At 44.5% G+C, this 23683-nt stretch overlaps 2 protein-coding genes across 4 annotated transcripts in view; both read right to left on the bottom strand.

Moving 5' to 3' along the window:
* SPMAP2L (sperm microtubule associated protein 2 like) overlaps positions 1-3091 on the bottom strand; it is a 70731-nt gene extending 67640 nt beyond the window's left edge. The window contains 2 exon segments of the mRNA XM_064367430.1: positions 2601-2968; positions 2970-3091. Of these exon segments, the coding sequence (XP_064223500.1) occupies positions 2601-2968; positions 2970-3091 (490 nt within the window).
* A 298-nt stretch (positions 3092-3389) lies between these two features.
* Positions 3390-23063, bottom strand: ARL9 (ADP ribosylation factor like GTPase 9). Of its 3 annotated transcripts, none has more exons than XM_021670334.2 (4): positions 22754-23063; positions 18263-18425; positions 14926-15101; positions 3390-3568 (listed from the first exon to the last, which is right to left on the bottom strand). In XM_021670334.2, exons 1-4 carry the CDS (start codon positions 23042-23044, stop codon positions 3404-3406), a joined length of 795 nt encoding a protein of 264 aa, XP_021526009.2. In that variant the 5' UTR covers positions 23045-23063; the 3' UTR covers positions 3390-3403. The 3 variants fall into 3 exon arrangements, with proteins under 3 accessions (XP_021526009.2, XP_021526010.2, XP_012296561.2); XM_012441138.2 differs by lacking the exon at positions 3390-3568 and adding an exon at positions 9950-10477; XM_021670335.2 differs by lacking the exons at positions 3390-3568; positions 18263-18425 and adding an exon at positions 9936-10477 and having other exon boundaries at positions 22754-22842.
* Positions 23064-23683: the final 620 nt, after the last annotated feature.

Below are 23683 nucleotides of genomic sequence, written 5' to 3'. Positions count from 1 at the left end.
TCACACACTGGGGTCTGTTGTGGGAGCTAGGGGAGGAACAGCAGGGAGTGGGGAGGGTGGGGAGGGATAACATGGGGAGAAATGCCAGATATAGGTGATGGGGGGACGGAGGCAGCAAACCACCTGCTATGAATGTACCTATACAACAATCCTGCATGATCTGCACATGTACCCTAGAACCTAAAGTACAATTTAAAAAAAAGAAGAAAAAAAGAGAGAATTGAAATCCAACATATAGATTGAGGGAATGGCCTTTAATACGAGCAAGGACAGTTCATCCATTATTAACAGGAAAAAAAGTAGAGTACATATATATAGATGCTGGTAGTTTGGTAGATTTCGTGGTGGGAAGATATGAAGATCTTTCAGAATTCTATTCTCAGTGAATAAAAAAAGTGAAATCACCAGCTAAGAGCAAGGAGGAAAGGATGCAGAAGGTTTGAGGAAAGAGCACTCACTATAATTTCTGGGACAGCTGGAAAATGAACTGACTGGGGAAATACGGTATGACTGGCAAGCAGCACTGAGAGCCCACATGAAGTTCAAGGGCATGGATTTAAAGGTCGGTTAGCATACTTGGCATAGTTGTTTGCCTGACTCTTGCCATTATCTGTTATTCCAAGTGCAGGCAAGAATTGGATTTAACAAGGCAAGAATGACAGGAGAGAGGATCAAGGGAGTGATTCCATTGTTAGTCCATGGAATATAAGGTGAGGAGAGACAGCAGGACATAAGATAGTGATATATAATGAAAAGTTAGTAGGATCAGTGGATTAGAAGTCCCTTTGAAGCTGAAAATTTGATGGGGGTTCATGGAGGAGTGAGCTGGAAAGCTAAGACATGGTTAGAGATTAGAGTGCTTGAAATATTCTGGAAATGGTACAGCAATTAACAATGGCTTTGATAGTGGGTACCTATGATGGGGTGAAGGGCAAGATCTTTCCAAGTGAGGAGGTCAAAGAACCGAGAAGCAAACTGGATCATCCAAGTGGATCTGAAATCTCCATGCATGATGATAGGAGTGGCAGCAGAGAGAAAAGCAAAAAACTAGAGCAGTTTTGGGAGAACAGAGAAAAGAAGCCTAACCAAATGTGTTGAGAATGAGAGGTGAATAAGTTGAGTCAGTGAGTGGAGACAACTCTTTTGACAAGTTCTGCAACTGAAGTACAGCAGAGTGATGGTGGTGATGCTGACGGAAGGGGAGAGTCTGAAAAAGACATGAGGTCAAGAGTTATTTCAAAATGGAAGATTCTAGAGTATGTTTGTGCTTATGAAACTGATTAATTGGAAAGGGAGAAATTGATGTTGTAGGAGACAGACAGGATAACTGCAGGAAGAAAGTTCTTCAGGAGATGAGAGAGTGGTGTCTAAAGCCTAAGTGAAGGATTTTGCTTTTTATTTAAAAAAAAAAAAAAAAAAAAAAGCACAGTTCTTCCCTAACATATGAGAAAAGGCGGAATTCCCGGGTACAGATGCGGGTAAAACAATAGATCCACTGTAAGAAAATAAGGGATTTCGTGACTGATCACTTCTATTTTCTCAATAAAGAATGTGGAAAAGTCTTCAACTGAGTCGGGGGTCAAAGGTGTGAAGTTTAGAGGAGAGTAAAGAAGGCAGTTAGTCATTACTTCAGAGACTGGGAAAACTAACCTACTAAGGGAATAAAGTGAGCTGAAACTGAAATAAACCAGATGTTATGACTGTGCCGTTTTGCACAGCAAGAGTCAACTGCTGAGGTGTAGGAAGAGAGTAGATGGATGGCTGGCTTTAACCAGGGTTGGGGGTTTTGTCAGAAGTATGGTGGATAACCAGAGAGCCAGTGGAGTGGTGGAAGACGTAAGGGAGCCATTGCGATGGCAGACCATGGAATCGAGGCTGGGTAAGAAGGAGTCAGAACATGAGATAAAAATTGGTCTCCCAAAAGATTGGCGGCCTAATGAGGACAAATAATTGTTTTGGGTTGGTGAGGGGTCATAAAAGAGTCATTAGTGAGGGGTCATAAAAGAGCTGGTGGGGTCAGAGAAAGGATGTTTATACCCAAGTCCCATCTGCTCTGTTATCTTGTGAATGTGGTGAGGATTGAGCATATCCTGAGCACTTTGTAGATGCATACTCTTCGAATACTTGCTCAATAAATGTTTTCCACATGCGACCACATGCCAAACACTGACGAAAATATTCTTCCTTCAAGGATCACTCCCATGAGTTGAGGAGAAAGATGTATAGTGAAATACAAGATCTCAAGTGCTCTAATAAGGGTAATATTCTAAGTGCGACCCAGGGGGTTGCAATAACTAACTGTAGAGGCAAATGAAGAAAGGCTTCAAAAGGAGGTGACGGTAGCTCATCAGGTGGCAGTGGAAGAGAGTATGTTTCTCTCATTATCAGTGTGTCAATTTCCCATCTGAGTCCCTTGAAACCCAAGGACTGATGGTTGTGAAGCAACAGGCAAATGACATGAGTTCCTTTCAATATGGCAAGCTCTTGCATGCAAACCTCCACCTTAGGACCCCGGTTCTAGATGGGGCATGGTTGCTCAGCGAGTGGGGAATGAGGGGAGGGAGGAGCAGGGGAGGAGACGTGGGAAGGAGAACACCTACCGCCCAGGAAAGACAGCTGAGGAGGCCGTGGCGGGACTCTGGTGATCAGGGATGGAGAGGTCATTACTGTGGCGCTGGGAAGCAACATGGTTTCCTTGGCCTCGCAGAGCTTGCGGGGCTCACGGGTTTGGCGGGCCTGGCGGGACTCACGGGCCTTGCGGAGTTTGGGGGCTGCATGGGGCTCATGGAGTTCGTAGGGTGCATAGGAATCCCGGGGCTCGTGGGGCGCATAGGGTGCGCGGGGCTCAAAGGGCTCGTAGGGCTCATCGCATTGCTCGGAGTCGTCTGGCTGGTCTTGCTCCCTGATCTCGGGCTCCTCGGCATTCTCGGGTTCCTCGGTATCCTCGTACTCCCCAAGCTCGCTGTGTGTCGAGAATCCTGAGCACAATGGGCTTCTGGACGACTTCGGAGCAAGTGGATATTTCTGTTGAGTCCTGCCCATCGATCACCTCGGACGGCGGAGATGAACCTAGAAACTCTTGGTTCTCCATTCGCGCCAGAAGCTTCTGTCGCACGCAGCACTCACCCTCCCGGTTGGCTGCCCGGGCTCAGTTTGCTTACCACGCGCTGCTACCTGGATGCCGAGGCAGTCTGCGCGAGTCCACGCCCAGCCCCGCCCCAAGTCCCGCCCCCACACAGCCCCGCCCCAAGCCCAGCCCCCACACAGCCCCGCCCCAGTCTCACCCTTCCGAGCCCCGCCCCAGTCTCACGCCCCCCCCGAGCCCCGCCCCAGCCCCGCCCCGATCCCAACCCCCCGAACAGCCCCGCCCCTGTGGAACTCAGCCCCACCTCACGCCGTCTTCCTACGCGTTGTGGTTGCCAAGGGGGCGCACAGCTCTCCAGGACCTTCTGGGTGCTTCCGGACGGAGAAAAGCCAGAGGCGCGTCGGTGGAGATAGGAGACGAGTTCCTGATCCTGTTGCCCGTGTCCGGGGCGAGGATTCTCGCCTGCTGTCTTTCGCCGAGGCCCTGGGGTAGAACATGTCAGTTTCTAATCTAGTTAGGGCGCCCCTCAGACCCCAGAGCCAATCTATATAGAGACTGTGCCCAGAGGTTCACGGACACAATCTCTATACAGGCTTTTGTCCCCTAATCATGCTAGGAGAGGATGCGGAGACTGATAATATTCTAAGACCCTCAATCACTACCGCTGATTTCCATCAATTTCTAGTTAAATACACAGCAATTAGAATGGAGCGGGGGAGCGGGAGCCGAGGGGTGAGAGGGAAGTGGAGGCACCAGTGCGACATTTGACATATGGTTACATTCAAGAAGAGTCTCAAAGTTGGATGTTTTACTTTATCTCCACATGGAGTTCTACACACAGTCACAAAGAAACACTGACTGGATTAAAAGAAAATTACACTCCTCTACAACTTGTGTCTCATTATGGGACTCACTATCTACTGAAGTATGCTATAAACTACTTTTCATACAGGGCTGTAATTATCTTGTGAACAGTATAACTGTGTGCTGTGTTCTGTGGGTGCGTCCATTAATTTGATAACTGTGATATCTTTTAAATATACCACAATTTTTGTAACCCTGTTTTTGGCATTCCCTCTTTTTTGTTACTTATTATACCAAGAGACTTTAAAAACTTAGGTGGCCTGGCCCTCTCTCAATCCTTGAGGAGTGCTTTCAGCTAATTTTCATGGTGGTGACAGTGTGGTAGAGGGGAATAGAAGTGGTGGAGTTTATTTTCAAGGGAAGGGACTAGAGGTGTTAAGGAATAAGTTGTCTGTTAAAGTATATAGTAAACCCAAGTACCCCTTTTGCTCATTACTGGGTATTCCTTGTATGTACTTAATCTTATAGATGCTAAGAAAAGTTAGAAAATAAATATTTTGGATTGCGAATGTTATCTGGAATGGAACTAGGAGATTCATTCTAGCATATGTGTATGTGTATCAGGAAATCTCCTTCAACCTCACTTTGATATAGATGTGTGTAATAATGTATGGAAATTCAAAAAATATCCCCCAAAACTTGGAAGGAGAAATAAAGCTACTTCTCAGAGAGTTTTAACTCAACCTGTAAACCCATCAGGGATGAGTTAGGCAAATCCACCTTTAATCAGTAAAACTAGTCCATGACTAAATGAAATGTCTTCAAAAGTCCAAAGAACGTTGTCAATTGAAAGACGGAGATTCAGCCCACAATGGATGTACAGAGAGTCATAGAGGCTGTGCCCTTTCAAAAACTGCAGAAAGGAGGGGATCTAAGCCAACACACTGCAATTGTTACAGCCTGTCTTTTAAGCCCACTTGCTATGAATGTGGCGCCACTATACATCAAAATATTCATGCTCAGCTTTCTTTTTTATTTGAGACAGGATCTGGCTCTGCTGTCCAGGCTGGAGTACAGTGACATGATCTTGACTCACTGCAACTTCTGCCTCTTGAGCTCATACAATTCTCCTACCTCAGCCTCTTGAGTAACTGGGATTACAGGCACATGCAACCGTGCCTGAATAATTTTTTGCATTTTTTGTAGAGACAGGGTTTTGCCATGTTGCCCAGGCTAGACTCAAACTCCTGAGCTCAAGTGATCCACTCACCTTGGCCTCCCAAAGTGCTAGGATTACAGGTATGAACCATTGCACCCAGCCCAGGCAGCTTTCTGACATGACTCAGCTTCTCAAGGAGTCTGCTTATTGGGAAAGATTAGTAATGATCACACAAAAAGAATTCTTGTCCATGTCTGTCTTAGTTCATTTTATGTTGCCATAATAGAAAACCTAAGACTAGTTATTTATTTATTTTATTTTATTTTTTTATTTATAAAGACGGGGTTTCACCATGTTGGTCAGGCTGGTCTTGAACTCCTGACCTCAGGTGATCCGCCTGCCTTGGCCTCCAAAGTGTTTGGATTACAGGAGTGAGCCACCACGCCCAGCCAAGACTGGTAATTTATAAAGAACTTATTTCTCCTAGTTCTGGAGGCTGTGGACTCCAAACATGGCTCTGGCATCTGGTGAGTCTTTCCTGATGCATGGTAACATGGTGGAAGGGCAAATGGGTATGAAAGACAGAGAGGCACCAGGGGCTGGACTCACTTTATAACAACCCACTGCCATCACATGACATCATGATAATGTCACAGTGGGCCACTCAGGCCCTTCATCATCTCTGGATTCTACAATGGCCTCTGAACTGGTGGAACTTCTGTCTTTTACCTTTGATCACCTCCAATCATGACACTCCACACCATTTTTTAAAATCCTCAAGCTTTGCATTTTAAGGTGTCCCATACTCTGGTCCTTTTCTCTCTCTCTGGTCTACTTTGAGCCACTCCACATTACTGTCTACATTCCGACCTCCCTGCTCTTTTCTAAAGTGTCAAGCTTTTCCCCATTTCTATCTCTTCTCACACCTGTTCCCATTGCCTGGAACCCATTTCTTCCCACTCTTTACATACTGTCTCTTTTCTATCCTTTAGGGTTCAGCTTAAATATTACCCACTCAGAGAGGTCTTTCTGGGCCATATTAATTTTTTTGTTGTTTGTTTCAGACCCAGGCTGGAGTACAGTGGCACCATCTCGGCTCATTGCAACCTCCACCTCCCAGGTTCAAGCTATTCTCCTGACTCAGCCTCCTGAGTAGCTGAGATTACAGATGCCTGTCACCACACCCAGCTAATTTTTGTACTTTTAGTATAGGCAGGGTTTCACCATGTCGGCCAGGCTGGATTCGAACTCCTGACCTCAGGTGATCCGCTCACCTCAGCCTCCCAAAGTACTGGGATTACAGGTGTGAGCCACCGTGCCTGGCCTTCCAGGCCATTTATTAATTTTTAAAATGTTCCCACCATTATTTTCTATTTCAGTTCCTTGCTGCAACATAATTTGTACTTATTTCATCTGTTTATTTATTTTTATGTATTTCCCCAGCTACAATGTAAGCTCCTTAAAGACAGTGACATTTTCTGTCCTGGTCACTGGCATATTCCCTGTGCCAAGCACAGTGAATGACTGTGAATAGCTGTCATTACTTTGTTTTCCTGCCCAGAATCCGTTCCCTCTTCTTCTGAAGACAGAACCCCCTCCCCTACCACCTTCCACAGGGAACTCATTAAATATAGTTTAAGGAGCTGATCCTTCCTTCTAACCCAGGTGTGACCAATCCAGCCACAGTAATTGGTTCAGGGATGAATATGCAACCCCAGAAGAGCCACTTGGTATCCTTCCATGAGATTTAATGGAAGGCTGCTCAGAACGGGAGGGTCCATGTTACTCTGGGATCATGAGCTATAAGAATGGCTTGTGTTGACAGCAGTTATCTTGCTACTCTGAGGAGGGAATCTGAGAATCAAACTAAGTGGAGGTTGGCGGGGCCAGGACATGGAGAAACAATCTTATCTTTGAACTCCTGAACTCCTAAATCCACCCATGTCCAGATTTTCCAGGATGATGAGGAAAAAAAATTATTTCTTTTTGGGGCACACACAAATTTGAGTTGAATTTCCATTAAAAAATTAATTTTGTAGAGACAGTGTCTTTCTATGTTGCCCAGGTTGCTCTCTACCTCCTGGCCTACAGTGGTCCTCCTGCCTCTGCTCCCCAAAGTGCTGGGATTACAGGCCTGAGCCAGTGTGCCCACTTTTTTTTTTTTTTTTTTAGACAAGGTCTTATTCCATCGCCCAAGCTGAAGTGCAGTGATGCAATCACTGCTCATTGCAGCCTCGACTTTCCCAGGCTCAAATGATCCTCCCACCTTAGCCTCCCGAGCAGCTGGGACTACCGGCATGTGCCATCACATCTGGCTGGTTTTTTGTTTGTCTCTTTGTTTCTAGTTTGTGTTTTTTGAAGAGATGGGGTTTTGTCAAGTTGCCCAGGCTGGTCTCAAACTCCTGGGCTCAAGTGATCTGCCTAACTTGGCCTCCCAAAGTGCTGGGATTACAGGCATAATCCACTGCACCCAGCCTGAATTTCCATTATTTTTAACTGAAAGAGTTCTGGCACATCTTCTGGCACATGGTGCTTCCAAAATGTTTACTGAATGAAAAGGCATATCCACTCTTGGTGTGCTAACTAAACCTACTTTCTGCATGATTCAACTTCTCAAACACAGAAGGCTTGTAAGCCTGGAAGGCTGGCAACAGACACCAGGTTGTGGTAAATTCTCCAAGGTAGTATGCCACCCCAATAGGCCCCTTGGGCAGAATACCAGCCAGGCAGTATTGGTATACTGACAATACGCCAACCTGTCTTGGTTGTCTAGCGCCATTTCTAAGCGCTATTTCTGTTAGAAACCCCCATGACACAAACCCTCGTCATTAGCCTGAGAGCATCTCAAGTACAGAAGCCCTGCTTTGTTCATCCTGATGTAAGGCAATGACTGCCATGTTGGCACTTCACAGCTGTCCTCTGAAGGAAAAACTCCAGCCACAACACTTGTTGCCAAAATGCAGAATCTAAAGTCAGAGTCTGAGAATAAAAAGACCACACGAAGAGCAGAGATATTGTTCCCCATCCTGAAAGCTTTTGATAGTATCTTTGAAATAAGCATCCAGAAACTTGTCTGTGTCTCTGATAACCTTAGAAAACCTAGGGAAGGGACAAGCACATAGACTCAGAGTTTAGGGCTGGAAGTGGTCTGCATCTCACTTGATCTTTTTACAAGGAGAAGACCAAGACAGCCAAGGAATTTGTCCAGGGGTCCATTTGCGGTAATCTTTGGGGCAGAAGCTAAAATCCAACATTTTTGACAATTCCCAATCATTGTGTGATCCACCCTCCATAGGCCAGACATGAAGAAAGTTTTGGGAGTTTTTTTGTTTTTGTTTTTTTGAGACAGTCTTGCTCTGTCGCCCAGGCTAGAGTGCAGTGGTGTGATCTTGGCTCACTGCAACCTCCACCTCCCTGTTTCAAGCAATTCCCCTGCCTCAGCCTCCCAAGTAGCTGGGATTACAGGTACCTACCACCACACCTGGCTAATTTTTTGTATTTTTAGAAGAGCTGGGTTTCACCATGTTGGCGAGGCTGGTATCGAACTCCTGACCTCGTGATCTGCCCGCCTTGGCCTCCCAAAGTGCTGGGATTACAGGTGTGAGCCACCATGCCTGACCCTACATTTGTATTATTTCACCACAGATTCCAAATTTTAAAAGGAAGGATTTATAGAGCAAACTCTTTCCAATTTTTTTTTTAACCAAAGCAAGGCACTGTAGTTACAAGTTGGATTTACAGAGTGTCTGCAAAGAAATATAGTTATCCACTATTTCTAGTGAAGAAAGTTTGTCTATATAAAAGCAAAATGTTAAGAATTTAAAAAACAGATCCCCACAATGTTCCTCATCTAGTCTAACAGGCTCTTAGAAAAGAAGTCCTTCCTAACTCTTTCTGAATGCTGTTAATGTTTATTTCTCTGTGGGTTTGACAGAGTTCACTTTCTCATTGTCTTACCCTGATATTTCTTTGCTATATTGTTAAGCAGATCCACTTAAAGGAAAGGCACCTGGTGTTTTACTTGGAAAGAGAAAACATACTAAAATATATTCAAGGACAGATGCAGTGGCTCATTCCTGTAATCCCAGCACTTTAGGAGACAGAGGCTGGCAGATCGCTTGAACTCAGGAATTCGAGACAAGCCCAGGCCACATGGCAAAACTCTGTCTCTACTAAAAATAGAAAAATTAGCCAGGCATGGTGGCGCACACCTCTAGTCCTAGCTACTTGTGAGGCTGAGGTGGGAGGATCACCTGAGCCTGGGAATTCAAAGTTTCAGTGAGCTGAGATTACACCACTGCACTCCAGCCTGGGCGACAGAGTGAGATCCTATCTCAAAAAAAAAAAGTCGTATAAATTTTACACCATTGAAAAACAATAAATGGAACAAATGCTTGCTAATGTTCATTTTGCTTTTGTTGATTTAAAATCTCAATCCTCCCAATACACTGTTTTACAAATATCTTTAATGTTCAAAATCCAAATACAGAAGCTGTTAAAATATTAGCATTATCTTTATATAGCTGTCCTTTGGGATTGTCAGGGAGATTGGTCCTGATAGAAAGTGGCATAGTATTTACATATAATCTACACACATCTACCCGGGTAATTTTTTTTTTTTTTTTTTTGAAACAGATTCTCACTCTGTTGCCCAGGCTGGAGTGCAGTAGTGTGATCTCGGCTCACCATAACCTCCACCTCCCGGATTCAAGCAATTCTCTTGCCTCAGCCTCCTGAGTAGCTGGGATTACAGGCGTGCACTACCATACCTGGCTAAGTTTCGTATTTTTAGTAGAGACGGGGTTTCACAATGTTGATCAGGCTGGTCTCGAACTCCTGACCTTGTGATCTGCCCACCTCGGCCTCCCAAAGTGCTGGGATTACAGGTGTGAGCCACTGCACCCTGCCTCTACCCGTGTATTTTAAATCATCTTTAGATTACTTATAATACCTAATATAATGTAAATACTATGTAAACAGTTGTTACATTGTATCTTAAAATTTGTTTTATTTTTATTGTTGTGTTGTTATTCTTTAGTGGGTTTACTTTTTGAATGTTTTTGATCCACAGTTCTTGAATCCACAGATGTGGAACCCATGGATATGGAGGGCATACTATATACATTCCTGCACTGAGAAAATAGGAAACAGCTTAATTTTTATTTGAAGGTGGAAACCTTTGGTTTCAAGCCTGTCATTCAACACTGATGACATTTTAGTCGTGAGCCTCACAGTGGGCTGAGTTCTGGTCACTGCACATCTGCAGCCAGCTGTGCAATCAAGTCTTTGGCATCTTGCATGGTGGAGGGTATCTCTGAGCCGTTCTTAGTCACGTGGGTTCCAAACAAGAATATCTTCCTGTCATTTCCCACCTCAGATAATGCTAGCGCTTCGTGGATATCTGTAATGTGATAGGCTGTTTCAAGATCCTTCATCCAGAGTGGAATAAGAATAGGACAAAGTTGGTTATTTTGCAATCCTTTCAGATAAACACGTTTGTTACTCTTATCTATTGCTCTCAGTGACTACACCATTTTCATATAGAGGATACTGTGACTCCATTATCATGAGCCCAGAGGTTGCTTGAATAAAAATGTTTTTATCAGAATTATGACAGCATTTATGAGTTTCTTAAAAAAGTATATTCTAGAATGAAGCTAAGCCAATATAATACCTTAATTTTCTAAACAGTGCAGTCAATTTGTTTCTAATTTTGTTTGTTTGTTGTTTGTTTAAAGACGGCTTTGCCTTGTTGCCCAGGCTGGAGTGCAGTTGTGAAATCTTGGCTCACTGCAACCTCTGCCTCTCATATTCAAGCAATTCTCCTGCCTCAGCCTCCTGAGTAGCTGGGACCACAGGTGTGCATCACCACGCCCCACTCATTAAAAAAAATATTTTGTAAAGAGGGGCATCTTGCTATGTTTCCCAGGCTGGTGTCGAACTCCTGGCCTCAAGCAATCCTTCCACCTAGGCCTCCCTAACTGCTGAGATTACAGGTGTGAGCCACTGTGCCCAGCCTAATTTTGTTTTTCCATTTTCCTTGTAATCTTCTAAGATTATTCCAACAGGAGCAATTATTTTTTATTTATGTTTAATAACAGAAACTTGATTCATCCATTATTTTTTGTCTATATCATATTTTACCAGTTATAGTACTTGCCACTGTGAGTTTTCTTTTGTGCTTATTATTTCTACTGAACAAAAAAAAAACCTTAACCAATTTTAGGGAGTAGAAGAAGACAGAGAAGGGAATGGAGAGGGAACAGATTCGGACAAGGTGCAGTGGGGAAAGGAGGCTCAGAGGAGAGACAGGGAAAGAGATGGGGAAGGCTTGGAAGAGGGAAAACCACAGGAAGAGGCAGAGAGGGAAAGACAGGAAGCCTGGGCTTAGGCTGCATGCCAGGGCCAAAACCTTTTTAAGATGGAAATGGCAAGGTCAAAGCATACATCTTTGCCCCTCATACACCAAGAATTATTTAAGCAAATGACCTGTGACATTCCCTTTAATAAATACACAGATTCAGCTATAGTTTTCCAGCCCTTGGTAAAAGTTTTTTCACTTCTAAAACTGCATTTGTAATTGACTTTCTGTTATTTCACAGTATTCTCCCTAAGTTTTAGGAGATCTTTTTTAAATCTCTGGAAACAACCTAATGTTTTGTCTTTTTTTTTTTCCTGTATCAATATAAACCTATCAAAAAAATATTTTTTTTTTTTGAGATGGAGTCTCGCTCTGTCACCTAAGCTGGAGTGCAGTGGCACGATCTCGACTCACTGCAACCTCTGCCTCCCAGATTCAAGCAATTCTCCTGCCTCAGCCTCCCAAGTAGGGATTACAGGCACATGCCATCATACCCGGCTAGTTTTTGTATTTTTATCAGAGACGGGGTTTCACCATGTTGGTCAGGCTGGTCTCAAACTCCTGTCCTCAGGTGATCTGCCTGCCTCGGCCTTCCAAAGTGCTGGGATTACAGACGTGAGCCACTGTGCATGGCTGAATCTATCAAATTCTATCACTTTGAACCTGTGGGGGTTTTCCTGATGTGCTGTCCATGGTACCTGGCTAGAGTTGAGTACTCTGGATATTGGTAGTTGCCTGTTTGAAACCTGAATTTGTTTAGAGCCTATGCTAACTTTTGGAACAGTGTAAATGGATCCAATAACATGCGAATGATGTCTCAGGTTAATAAATGTACTGGTGTAATTGGAGAGGAAGAAATAGGAGAGAGAGGGAGGGTGATGGATGGGAGAAGGGGCTCTCTGTAATAAGTCACATCAGGCAAAAATACCTGGTTTACTCCACACTTTCCTGTATGTACCTTAATAGAGGTCATAACCCAAAGAGTAAAGATAATAAGAGGACTTTTTGTAAACCCTTATATAATAACTTGAACCAGTAAGTCACCTAAAAGCTTGGACCAATTATTTTGGCCAAGGAATATAAACAAAGATGTATTAATCTTAAACTAGAATATTCAAATATTTCATCATTAAGGCCCAATAAAAGTTATAAATGTGATAACAAATGGCTCTGTTTATTCAATTTGATGGAGATAACAGAAAAAAACCATAAGGCACAGTATTGATAAATCTGACTATTAAAAATGAAAGTTGGCAGGCCGGGCATGGTGGCTCATGCCTGCAATCCAAGCACTTTGGAGGCCAAGGCGGGCAGATCACCTGAGGTCAGGAGTTCAAGACCAGCCTGACCAACATGGTGAAACCCCGTCTTTAAAAAAAAAAAAAAAAAAGAGCTGGGCGCGGTGGCTCACGCCTTTAATCCCAGCACTTTGGGAGGCAGAGGCGGGTGGATCACGAGGTCAAGAGATCGAGACCATCCTGGTCAACATGGTGAAACCCCGTCTTTACTAATACAAAAAATTGGCTGGGCATGGTGGCGCGTGCCTGTAATCCCAGCTACTCAGGAGGCTGAGGCAGGAGAATTGCCTGAACCCAGGAGGCGGAGGTTGCGGTGAGCCGAGATCGTGCCATTGCACTCCAGCCTGGGTAACAAGAGCAAAAACTCCGTCTCAAAAAAAAAAAAAAAAAGGCTGGGCGTGGTGGCTCATGCCTGTAATACCAGCAGTTTGGTAGGCTGAGGCGGGTGGATCACTTGAGGCCAGGAGTTTGAGATCAGTGTGGCCAATGTGGTAAAACTCCGTCTCTACTAAAAATACAAAAATTAGCCGGGTGTGGCAGTAATCCCAGCTACTCAAGAGGCTGATGTGTGTGCCTATAGTCCCAGCTACTCATGAGGCTGTGGCATGAGAATTGCTTCAACCCAGGAGGCAGAGGTTGTGGTGAGCCAAAATTGTGCCATTGGACTCCAGCCAGGATGCCAGGATGACAGAGCAAGCCTCTGCCTCAAAAAAAAAAAAAAAAAAAAAAAAAAAAGTCGGGAGTGGTGGTGCATGCCACTCCGGAGGCTGAGGCATGGGACTCACTTGAACCAAGGAGGTAATGAGCTGAGATCACACCACTGCACTCCAGCCTGGGTGATAGAGCAGGACTCTGTAAAAAAAAAAAAAAAAAAAAAAGGCCGGACGCGGTGGCTCAAGCCTGTAATCCCAGCACTTTGGGAGGCCGAGGTGGGTGGATCACGAGGTCAAGAGATCAAGACCATCCTGGTCAACACGGTGAAACCCCGTCTCTACTAAAAATACAAAAATTAGCTGGGCACGGTGGCGCGTGCCTGTAATCCCAGCTACTCAGGAGGCTGAGGCAGGAGAATTGCCTGAACCCAGGAGGCGGAGGTTGCGGTGAGCCAAGATCGCGCCATTGCACTCCAGCCTGGGTAACAAGAGCGAAACTCCGTCTCAAAAAAAAAAAAAAAGAAGAAGAATCCCATTGCAGATGTATACCATATTTTATACATCCATTTATCTGTGGATGGAGACTTGGGTAGCTTCCATTTCTAGCTATTATGAGTAATGCTGCTATGAACATATCATAAAAAACATAAAACATACAAAACAAAACAACATAAATCATAAACATAAAACAGCCAAACATACAAATATCAGTTTGACTCCCTGCTTTTAATTCTTTACACTACATATCTAGAAGTGGAATTGCTGCATCATATGGGAAGTCCATTTTTTTTTTTGAGATGGAGTTTTGCTCTGTCACCCAGGCTGGCGTGCAGTGGTGCAATCTCGGCTCATTGCAACCTCCGCCTCCCGGGTTCAAGCAATTCTACTGCATTAGCCTCCCAAGTAGCTGGGATTACAGGTGCCTGCCACCACACCCGGCTAATTTTTGTATTTTTAGTACAGATGGGGTTTCACCATGTTGGCCAAGCTGATCTCAAACTCCTGACCTTTTGATCCACCCGCCTCAGCCTCCCAGAGTGCTGGGATTACAGGCGTAAGCCACCACGACACTCAGCCTGGGAATTCTATTTTTGCTTTTTTTGAGGAACTATGTTACTATTTTCCATAGCAGCTCTGCCATTTTACGTTCTCACCAACGGTTCACAAGGGTTCCAAATTATCCACATATATTTAATATTTTTAATGCATGTGTAAAATAAGTTCAGATCAGTCTGATTGATCTAAAGCAAAACGATTTCTTTATACATGGCAGCCACTCAAATATTTTTGTTGAATCAAATTTAATGATTAATATATATTTATTGAAATAAGTTCAACACACACCTGTTGAATTCCTAGCATGCACAAAACAGTATGCTAGGTGTTACAAGTGACACAAAGATGAATAATAGTCTCTACCTTCAAGGTGTTTATAATCCAAGGCCTCTAATAAACATAAATTGAATTAAATATATAGCATACTGTTGACTAGCTACTAAAAGTATACATTTCCTGTATTAATAACAAAATTATTGAGTACAATTTATATTTGCATAGATTTTTACCTGTTTGTTTGCAAATACAACCAGAGGAAGTACTGGGTTTGCTGAAATTAACTGATGAAGGTATTTCTTGGCTTCAGGTAATCGTCTGTGATCTGCTGAATCCACCACAAAGATCAGCAGCAATCCCTTGGATAGGTACATCTCCGAGTAGGAACGAAACGGTTCACTGCCACCAACTACAGAGAATAGTAGAGGAAGAAGACACACACACACAAAAAAAAATCACAGAAGCACGCACCCAGGGAGCAGGCAGGGCACATCTAGATTTCTGAACACAAGACAGATATTTTGATAAAATATCACTGTATTAGATTGTACGCAGTCCTGAGTGACCAGAGGTATGTTAGCAGGAAACTGGTTGATGAGAAGAACATTTACAAGTGGTTCATTCATTACTGTATCACAAAGGATCCAAAGAGAGATGCTAAATACTACAGTGGATGTCTCCTGATTCCACTGTATACAGCAGCCATGTCAGTCACTGCATGTTTATCAGTTATAGCTCAGAAAATGGGAGTAAGGCCAGGTGCAGTGGCTCACACCTATAATCCCAACATTTTGGGAGGCTGAGTCAGGAGGACTGCTTGAGCCCAGTAGTTCAAGACCAGCCTGGGCAACAGGGTGAGGCCCTGTCTCTACAGATTATATACTGGGTCACTGCAGATTATATACTGGTATGTGCCGCTAGATAACACCACTGTTCTCTTTGCTTATCTCTACTGGGGCTGCCACTCCAGTGGCAGCCTTTCTTTGGGAGGAGGAAAAGGGAGGAAAAGGGCAGGAAGAGCAAAGCAGGTAGCCTTGAAAATTTGTCTTACTTGTTCCAAGTTCATCAATGCTTTAAAAAATAAATTTTAACCAGGATTTGTGGTTTTGCCACAGGAAGGCCCTTCAAAAACTATGTAGAAACTAAAATCTCTCTATTTATTTTTGCCACTATTTTATAGTAGATAAACCGAAAGAATTTTTTTAAAAGATTAAGATAATCTGTAGAATGCTGATGAAGAGATATAGTCAAAGTTGTAAGTGAATATATCATTTCTACAAATAGGCTTATACAATAAAACTTCATCTCCCAGCAATCCCCAACATACTCCAAGTGTTACACAACAGCGTAAGAGCCCATACAGATATATATCACTGAGTATCACTGGATGTACACCTCCTTAGAAGCTCTGCCCTGTGGCATTATGAAAATTTACCTAAATTGATGGCTTAATATAGCCACTGTGCAGATACACGTTTTAAAACTCAAAGGTTGCAAGTATAAACTATTCTTATTCAGGATATTGATGATTATGATCAAAATTGGGAACACAGTTGGCACTTAATACATTTTTGTTGAATATGTAGCATTTGCCAGACATTGGGTATGCATTGTTGAACAAAACAAGCTTAGCAAAATTTACCACCTAGTTAAGTAGACAGATCAAAAACAAATAAAAATAAATAGTGAATGTTATTAAAAACCTTATGGAGGAAGCAAACAGCATTGGGGAACATACTTAGAAAGAATGATTTTATGAGCTGGGCATGATGGCTCAGGCCTGTAATCCCAGCACTTTGAGAGGCCAAGGTGGGAGGATCACCTGAGGTCAGGAGTTTGAGACCAGCCTGGCCAACAGGGTGGAACCCCGTTTCTACCAAAAATACAGAAAAATTAGCTAGGCATGGTGGTCTATGCCTGTAATTCCAGCTACTCAGGAGACTGAGACAAGCAAATCGCTTGAATCCTGGAGGCAGAAGTTGCAGTGAGCCAAGATCACGCCACTGCCCTCCAGCCTGGGTGACAGAGCAGGACTCTGTCTCAAAATAAATAAATAAATAATAATAATGATTTCATGGGGCCACGTAAGCTAATACCTGAAGGTCAAGGAGCAAGCCGTCATGGGAGGAGCAGGGGAGGTGGTAATAGCATTTCTGACAGAAGGTACACCCAAGAATGCTCTTTTAAAAAAAGAGAAAGAGCCGGGCGCGGTGGCTCACGCCTGTAATCCCAGCACTTTGGGAGGCCGAGGCGGGTGGATCACGAGGTCAAGAGATCAAGACCGTCCTGGTCAACATGGTGAAACCCTGTCTCTACTAAAAATACAAAAAATTAGCTGGGCATGGTGGCACGTGCCTGTGATCCCAGCTACTCAGGAGGCTGAGGCAGGAGAATTGCCTGAACCCAGGAGGCGGAGGTTGCGGTGAGCCGAGATCGCGCCATTGCACTCCAGCCTGGGTAACAAGAGCGAAACTCTGTCTCAAAAAAAGAAAAAAAAAAAAAAAAAAAAAAAAGAGAAAGAGAGGAGTGCAATAAGCCTGGAGTGAGGTAAGGTTAGGGAGGAGGCAGTTTATGAAGAGCCTCATGGGCCATAACAAAGACTTTGGATTTTATTACAAGCATGAGCTCTCCACTGAAGAGTTTTAAATAGCAAATGATGTACTTAAAAGTATGTGTTAAAATATCGCTCTTCATAACAGATGAAAGCCAAAGTAAAAAGGTGACCGTAATAATCTAAGTAATAGATGACAGAGATTCCGACTTGTATGGGGGCAGTAGAAAGGGTGTAGTCAATGAATTTGAGAGATGCATAGGAGATAGTAAAATTCAATGTTTTACTTGTGGACTGGAGGTGGGGATGCAGGAGGAGGAATCAAGGGTGACTCCCAGGTTTCTGGCTAGAGCAGCTTGATGGGTATGGAGCCATTTACTGACCAAAGGATTATAGGGAAAGGAGGAACAAATATGGGAGAAATCAAGCATTTTGTTTTTCCCATGTTAGGTTTTAGAGTACTTGGATATGTTTGGGCTGGATAGATACATCTGGGAGTCATTAGCATATAGATGGCATTTAATGCCATGAGGATGGATGAATGTGTAAAGAGAAGACAAGAGGACCTGACCCAACTTCAGGAGACAGTAATACTTAGAGAGGCTGTGACTCCAGAATTATTATCCAGTAGGGGCCTGCTCTCTATTTAGAAGAGGTTTGGAGCTTGTCTATAATTGCATTTGTGGAGAAGCAAGCACACTGTACTTATACTTAGATTGCATGCTCATTTGCAGTAGTGTGGGAAGAAGGCTGATCATAGGAGATTATAGGAGGGAGGGCTAAAGCCTTCCTCTAAACTCCCCTTTACCACCACTATTGCAAGAAGGAGGACATCAAAAAAGCAAAAAGTGATTCCCCTCCACAGTGTACCTGGGTACTAAACTACACATGCATTCTAAAAGTCTAGGAAAAATTGATTCAGTGTTAGTTTTCACAAGGACCCAATGTCGATAACATCATGTCTGGCTTAAGAGACAATACAATGTGGCTATCTTGTAACTAAGAAACAGAGAGCTTACTCTCCAGGAACTCCATTTGGCCATCTTCAGTGTTGATGCAAACTGCATTGAAACCTTGGGTGGGTGCCACACTGTGCTGGACTCTGTTTGAAGCTAGAGAGTGGAGTACACTGGTTTTTCCTGCTCCATCCAGGCCCAGCACTAGGATTTGCTTGTTTTTCTCCTGTGAAACAAAAGATAAATCAATAAACCCATGATATCTGGAGCTTATTTTTCTGGCTCTTGGCAGTTGTCCTGCCTGTGGTAGGATCCAATAATATTCTTGATATTGTAACCAGAATAAAACTTCACGGGCTGGGTGCAGTGGCTCATGGCTGTAATCCCAGCACTTTTGGAGGCCAAGGTGGGTGGATCACTTGAGGTCAGAAGTTCCAGACCAGCCTGGCCAACATGATGAAACCTCATCTCTACTAAAAATACAAAAAATTAGCTGGGTGTGGTGTGTGTGCCTGTAAGTCCAGCTACTGGGGAGACTGAGGCACAAGAATCACTGGAATCCAGGAGGAGGAGGTTGCAGTGAGCTGAGGTCGCACCACTGCACTCCAGCTGGTGACACAGCAAGACTCTGTCTCCAAAGAAAAAAAAAAGGATAAAACTTCACAAATATTTTATAGGTCTAGAACAAACTGTACCAACCAGCTAATTTTTTAAATTAGCTGTTCATTATGTGATATTAATTTCGCATCCCTCCTCCATCCCACAACTCCTGATCAGTCTATCAAGTAAATACTATAAGCATTTCTGAGCAGTGCTATAGACTGCAGGGCCAATTCTCAGAATTCATTTTGCTTCTTGAATTCATGTCCATGAATTGGAGACTGCACTTGAATTCATTTTGTTGTTTGGGGTCTTGGGACCTCTGTCGTGCATGTATCAACTGTACTACTCGGTGCATAAGCATCTAAGGTCTCAATTGTTAATTTCTCTTGTCTTCACAATTGAATAACTGGATTGTAAGATCTTAGGGCAAGGTTTCTCTCTTACACTTTTTAATGTAAGTATCACAATTAAATGAAAAGATTATAGAAATTATTAAGCCAGTTTCAATCACAAATGAGTATTTATTTTAAAAACTGATGAACTTGAAGTAAACTTAGAAAGAAGCATTCTAGGCTGGGTGCTGTGGCTCACAGCTGTAATCCCAGCACTTTGGAAGGCCGAGGTGGGTGGATCACTTGAGGCCAGGAGTTTGAAACCAGCCTTGCCATCATGGTGTAACCCTGTCTCTACTAAAAATACAAAAATCAGCCGGGTGTGGTGGCATACGCCTGTAATCTCAGCTTCTCAGGAGGCTGAGGCATGAGAATTGCTTGAACCCAGGAAGTGGAGGTTGCAGGAACTAAGATTGCACCACTGCACTCCAGCCTGTGTGACAGAGAGAGACTTTATCTCAAAAAAGGAAGGAAGGAGGGAAGAAGGGAAGGAAGGAAGAAGGAAGGAAGGAAAGAAGGAAGGGAGGGAGGGAGGGAGGGGCATTCTATCAACGTATCAGCCTTAGAATTTTTATGGCAAATGACTGAGGGACAGAAGGGCAGGCTAGTGTAAAGATCTTTCAGAGTGCTCCAAAATATGGTTTCCAGGGTGTAAATTTTAACATAAACAATAATAAAATAAGCAACAATGTAGTCAGACTGCTGACAGGAATTCAATTCTACTTCTCAAACATCCTACTAAAGAAGTTTCTTATGCACAAAAAACTAATAATTGTCTTTAATGGCATTGGTTTAGAAATAACAATAATCTTACACATTTCTATTTGTTCTGCTTGAACTCTAAATGTTGACAGACTTAAACTAGATTTCTAGAAAAAAGTGATTGTAAATAGCATTAAAATATCTATCCTACTTTCTCTTTAGAAACATCTATGTCAAAAAGATTTTTTAAGGTCTGGCCTAATAAATACTTGTAGAGAGAGCATGATTTACGAAGCCCATATGGTGAATAACAGAAAAATAGATCAGGCGTGATGGCTCATGGCTGTAATCCCAGCACTTTGGGAGGCCGAGGCAGGCAGATCACCTGAGGTCAGGAGTTTGAGACCAGCCTAACCAACATGGTGAAATCCCATCTCTAATAAAAATATAAAATTAGCCAGGCGTGGTGGCACATGCCTGTAATCCCAGCTGCTGGAGAGGCTGTGGCAGGAGAATTGCTACAATTTAGGTTGTAGTGAGCCGAGATTGTGCCACTGCACTCCAGCCTGGGCAACATGAGTGAAACACTGTCTCAAAAAAGAAAAGAAAAATAGTACATATTTGTTATTGGAGCAAATCTTTGATGGCCGTTAAAGTAAATTGTATTTTCATAGGTGTCTTCCATCCCAGCCTCTTTCCCATTCCCTTCATCTGCATCTAAATGTTATGATGTCATTCTGAGAGTGTGTCATGGTAAGGAAGAGGGGGTAGGGAGACTTCATTGGATGGCTTACAATTGTACGCTTTAAAGCAATATCGGCACCAAGAAATGTCAACCAAGAGTGGACTGTGTTCTCTCAGTCTTCACTAGAGGCCCCATTCAGCCTACCCCGACATACTTCATTCAAAGATGCACATTCCCCACCCCCACATTCCACATTTTAACATCTCTGAATTAGGATGTTTTTGACAATTAAGAGTGCATTTTGATTGGCAGAATTTTTTTTCTTTCTTTTTGAGACACAGTCTCACTCTGTTGACCAGGCTGGATTACAGTGGCACGATCTTGGCTCACTGCAACCTCTGCCTATCGGGTTCAAGCGATTTTCCTGCCTCTGCCTCCGGAGTAGCTAGGATTACAGGCACACACCATGATGCCCAGCTACTTTTTTGTGTATTTTTAGTAGAGATGGGGTTTTGCCATGTTGGCCTGGCTGTTCTGGAACTCCTGACCTCAGGTGATCCACTTGTCTGGGCCTCACAAGTGTGAGTCACCGTGCCGGCTTTTTTTCTTAGTGGTACCTAGACTAATGACATCTTAGGCCCTATAAAATATTGTGAATTAAAAACAGTTCCCAGGCTGGGCACAGTGTCTCATGCCTGTAATCCCGGTACTTTGGGCGGCCAAGGTGGGCGGATCGCTTGGCTCAGGAGTTCAAGACCAGCCTTGGCAACATGGTGAAACCCCATCTCTACCAAAAATACAAAAATTAGCCAGGCATGGTGGTGTGCACCTGTAATCTCAGCTACTTGGGAGGCTCAAGTGGGAGGATGGCTTGAGCCCAGGAGGTGTTGATCGCAGTCAGCCAAGATTGTGCCACTGCACTCCGGCCTGGGCGACAGAGCCAGACTCTGTCCCAAAAAAAACAAAACAAAAACACCAGTTCCCTACTCCCTTTCCAACCACATTGCTGACCCTACGCTCATCCTACCTAGAAATTCTGCATTCAGGCTTTGTCATATTTATCTTCTCCTAAGGAAAAGTTAATTTCTAAACCAAGAGTTCAGACACAAAATGTGATTCTGAACACCATTGTTCTTTGTCAAAAGTTACTCCTTTAGCCATATATAGGTCTATGTAGTCTGTGTTTTGCCAGAGATCAAATCTCTGTTAATCTGTGGTGGTTCACACCTGTTATCCCAGCAGTTTGGGAGGCCGAGGCAGTTGCATTGCTGGAGTCCAGGAGTTTGAGACCATCCTGGGCTACATGGCAAAATTCCGTCTCTATAAAAAATACAAAAATTAGCCGGGCATGGTGGCGTGTGCCTGTAGTGCCAGCCACTGGGGTTGGGAGGTGGAAGTGGCAACAGGCTGAGATAGGAGGATCCCTCCAGCCTGGGAGGTCAAAGTGCAGTTCGGGCCACTGCACTCCAGCCTAAGCATCAGAGTGAGACCGTATCTCAAAAAAGAAAAAAAAAAAATGTTAATTATTCAAATTGTCTAGAATCAGAATGCAGCTATAAGCCAAGAAGCCAGCTCGGGAACTCCAGGAGCACAGAGACCATCCAGCTGAACTAAACAATGCCAGGTTTCTAAGACCTGTCAGTTAAAACTTCTCCACCATCCATTCAGGGTACTGGTGGTCTGAAACAATGGAATCATCAACTGCAGCGTCCCCAAACACCTCCTGCATACATTCAGGAACGCTGCCCCTTTTGACAAAGAACGCATTCAACGCATAGAAAGCCTGCGTGCGGGGAGGATTTGGGGCTGGTTTCGAAGTGCGGTCAGGTGGTCTGCGCGCTAGTGTTGCGCTCTGGACAGACCCAAGGGCAGTAGAGGGGCCATTCCCCATGTCCCCATGAAGACAGAGATCTCTTGTCCCTCAACACTAGACCCGACCAAGGTTGACACAGAGGTAGCCGTAAGGGTGAGGGTGGGCAGGGGGCCCGGGAAAAGGGGCTGGCGATGGGTCGTTCCAAATTTGGCACATCCCTTCCACCCGTAGGTAAATAGCCCTCAGATGAGATCCATTCCCTCCCGCGGGTCGGGGCCTCCGACGTAACAGAGCCTGCGCCGGGGTCTGAATGCTGACAATGGCCTTGGGGCTGGGGTCCTGGGCACTGGATCTCTTACCAGCGGCTCGAGCGGGGTGTTTGTCACTGTTACGATGCTGTCCTTGTTCTCCTCTTCCTCTTCTTGTCCCTTAAATTGTTCCTTCTCTTTCTTCGTCTCCTTCCCTTGCTCTGTCCTCTTTTCCTTTTTATCCTCTTTTCTCTTACTCCTCTCCTGCTTCTCTTGCTTCTCCTTTTCTTTTTCCTTAATTTTCTGCTCCAACTCCTTTCTTTTCTCTTCCTTTCCTTTTTCTCTAATTTTCTTCTTCTCCGTCTCCTTTCTCTTCTCTTTCTTCACTTTCCCTCTCTCCATCACCAGCGCCGCGGTTTCCTTCCCTCCCGCCGCGCGCCGGTGCTGAGCCGTGGCCCTGGGCCCCAGGTGTGGCTCCCGCGGTGCGCGTCCGGTGGAGACGTAGGCCCGGCGGCGTAGACAACCCGCTGGCGCCGCCAACCCGACACCGCCGCCCACCTTGCGGGTGGAGGGCTTCTTGCAGCCGATTCTCTGAACACGGAGGGGTACGCAAAGAGGAAAGGGTGGAGGTGTAGGGGATGGGGTGAGCCCAGCCAAGCGAAACCAAGAAGTCCCAGTTAGGACACGGGACAGCTCGGCGGGGCGGATCACTGCTGCAGGAAAAGCGTCCCTAGCGCGATTCCTTCCGGCCAGGCAGGGTGGCTGAGGAGCGCCTTTCGCGCGGGCCGCATCCCAAGCGACCTTAGCGCCTGACTTCTCCGGCTTCAATCCCGAGCCCGGCCAGCCTACATGGAGAACCCCTGGGGCACCAGAGTCCAGCGCATCCCGGGAGGATTCCCAACCCTCCCCCAGCTCGCAACCAAGAGCCTGTAATGCGAAGTCGTGTATTTCTCCGCCCTCTCCCGAGATTGTTAGGGACAAATAGAAGAACGTGAATGGGTTCCATTAGGTTCCCGTTGTATTTTTTTTTTTTTTTTTTTG

This window comes from Aotus nancymaae, unplaced genomic scaffold, assembly GCF_030222135.1.
Source record: "Aotus nancymaae isolate 86718 unplaced genomic scaffold, 86718_ANA_hifiasm-v0.15.2.pri h1tg000006l, whole genome shotgun sequence".
In the NCBI taxonomy this organism is placed as follows: domain Eukaryota; kingdom Metazoa; phylum Chordata; class Mammalia; order Primates; family Aotidae; genus Aotus; species Aotus nancymaae.
This window is presented reverse-complemented; position numbering and strand designations above follow the sequence as displayed.

What these genes read in the sequence shown, in the direction of transcription:
- ARL9 (XM_012441138.2), bottom strand. Translation starts at nt 23,044, where the DNA reads ATGGAGAGAGGGAAAGTGAAGAAAGAGAAGAGAAAGGAGACGGAGAAG. An exon ending in ACACCCCGCTCGAGCCGCTG is followed by an intron (nt 18,426 to 22,753) that starts GTAAGAGATCCA and finishes TTTGTTTCACAG; the next exon opens with GAGAAAAACAAGCAAATCCT. An exon ending in TTGTATTTGCAAACAAACAG is followed by an intron (nt 10,478 to 14,925) that starts GTAAAAATCTAT and finishes CTCTGGATGAAG; the next exon opens with GATCTTGAAACAGCCTATCA.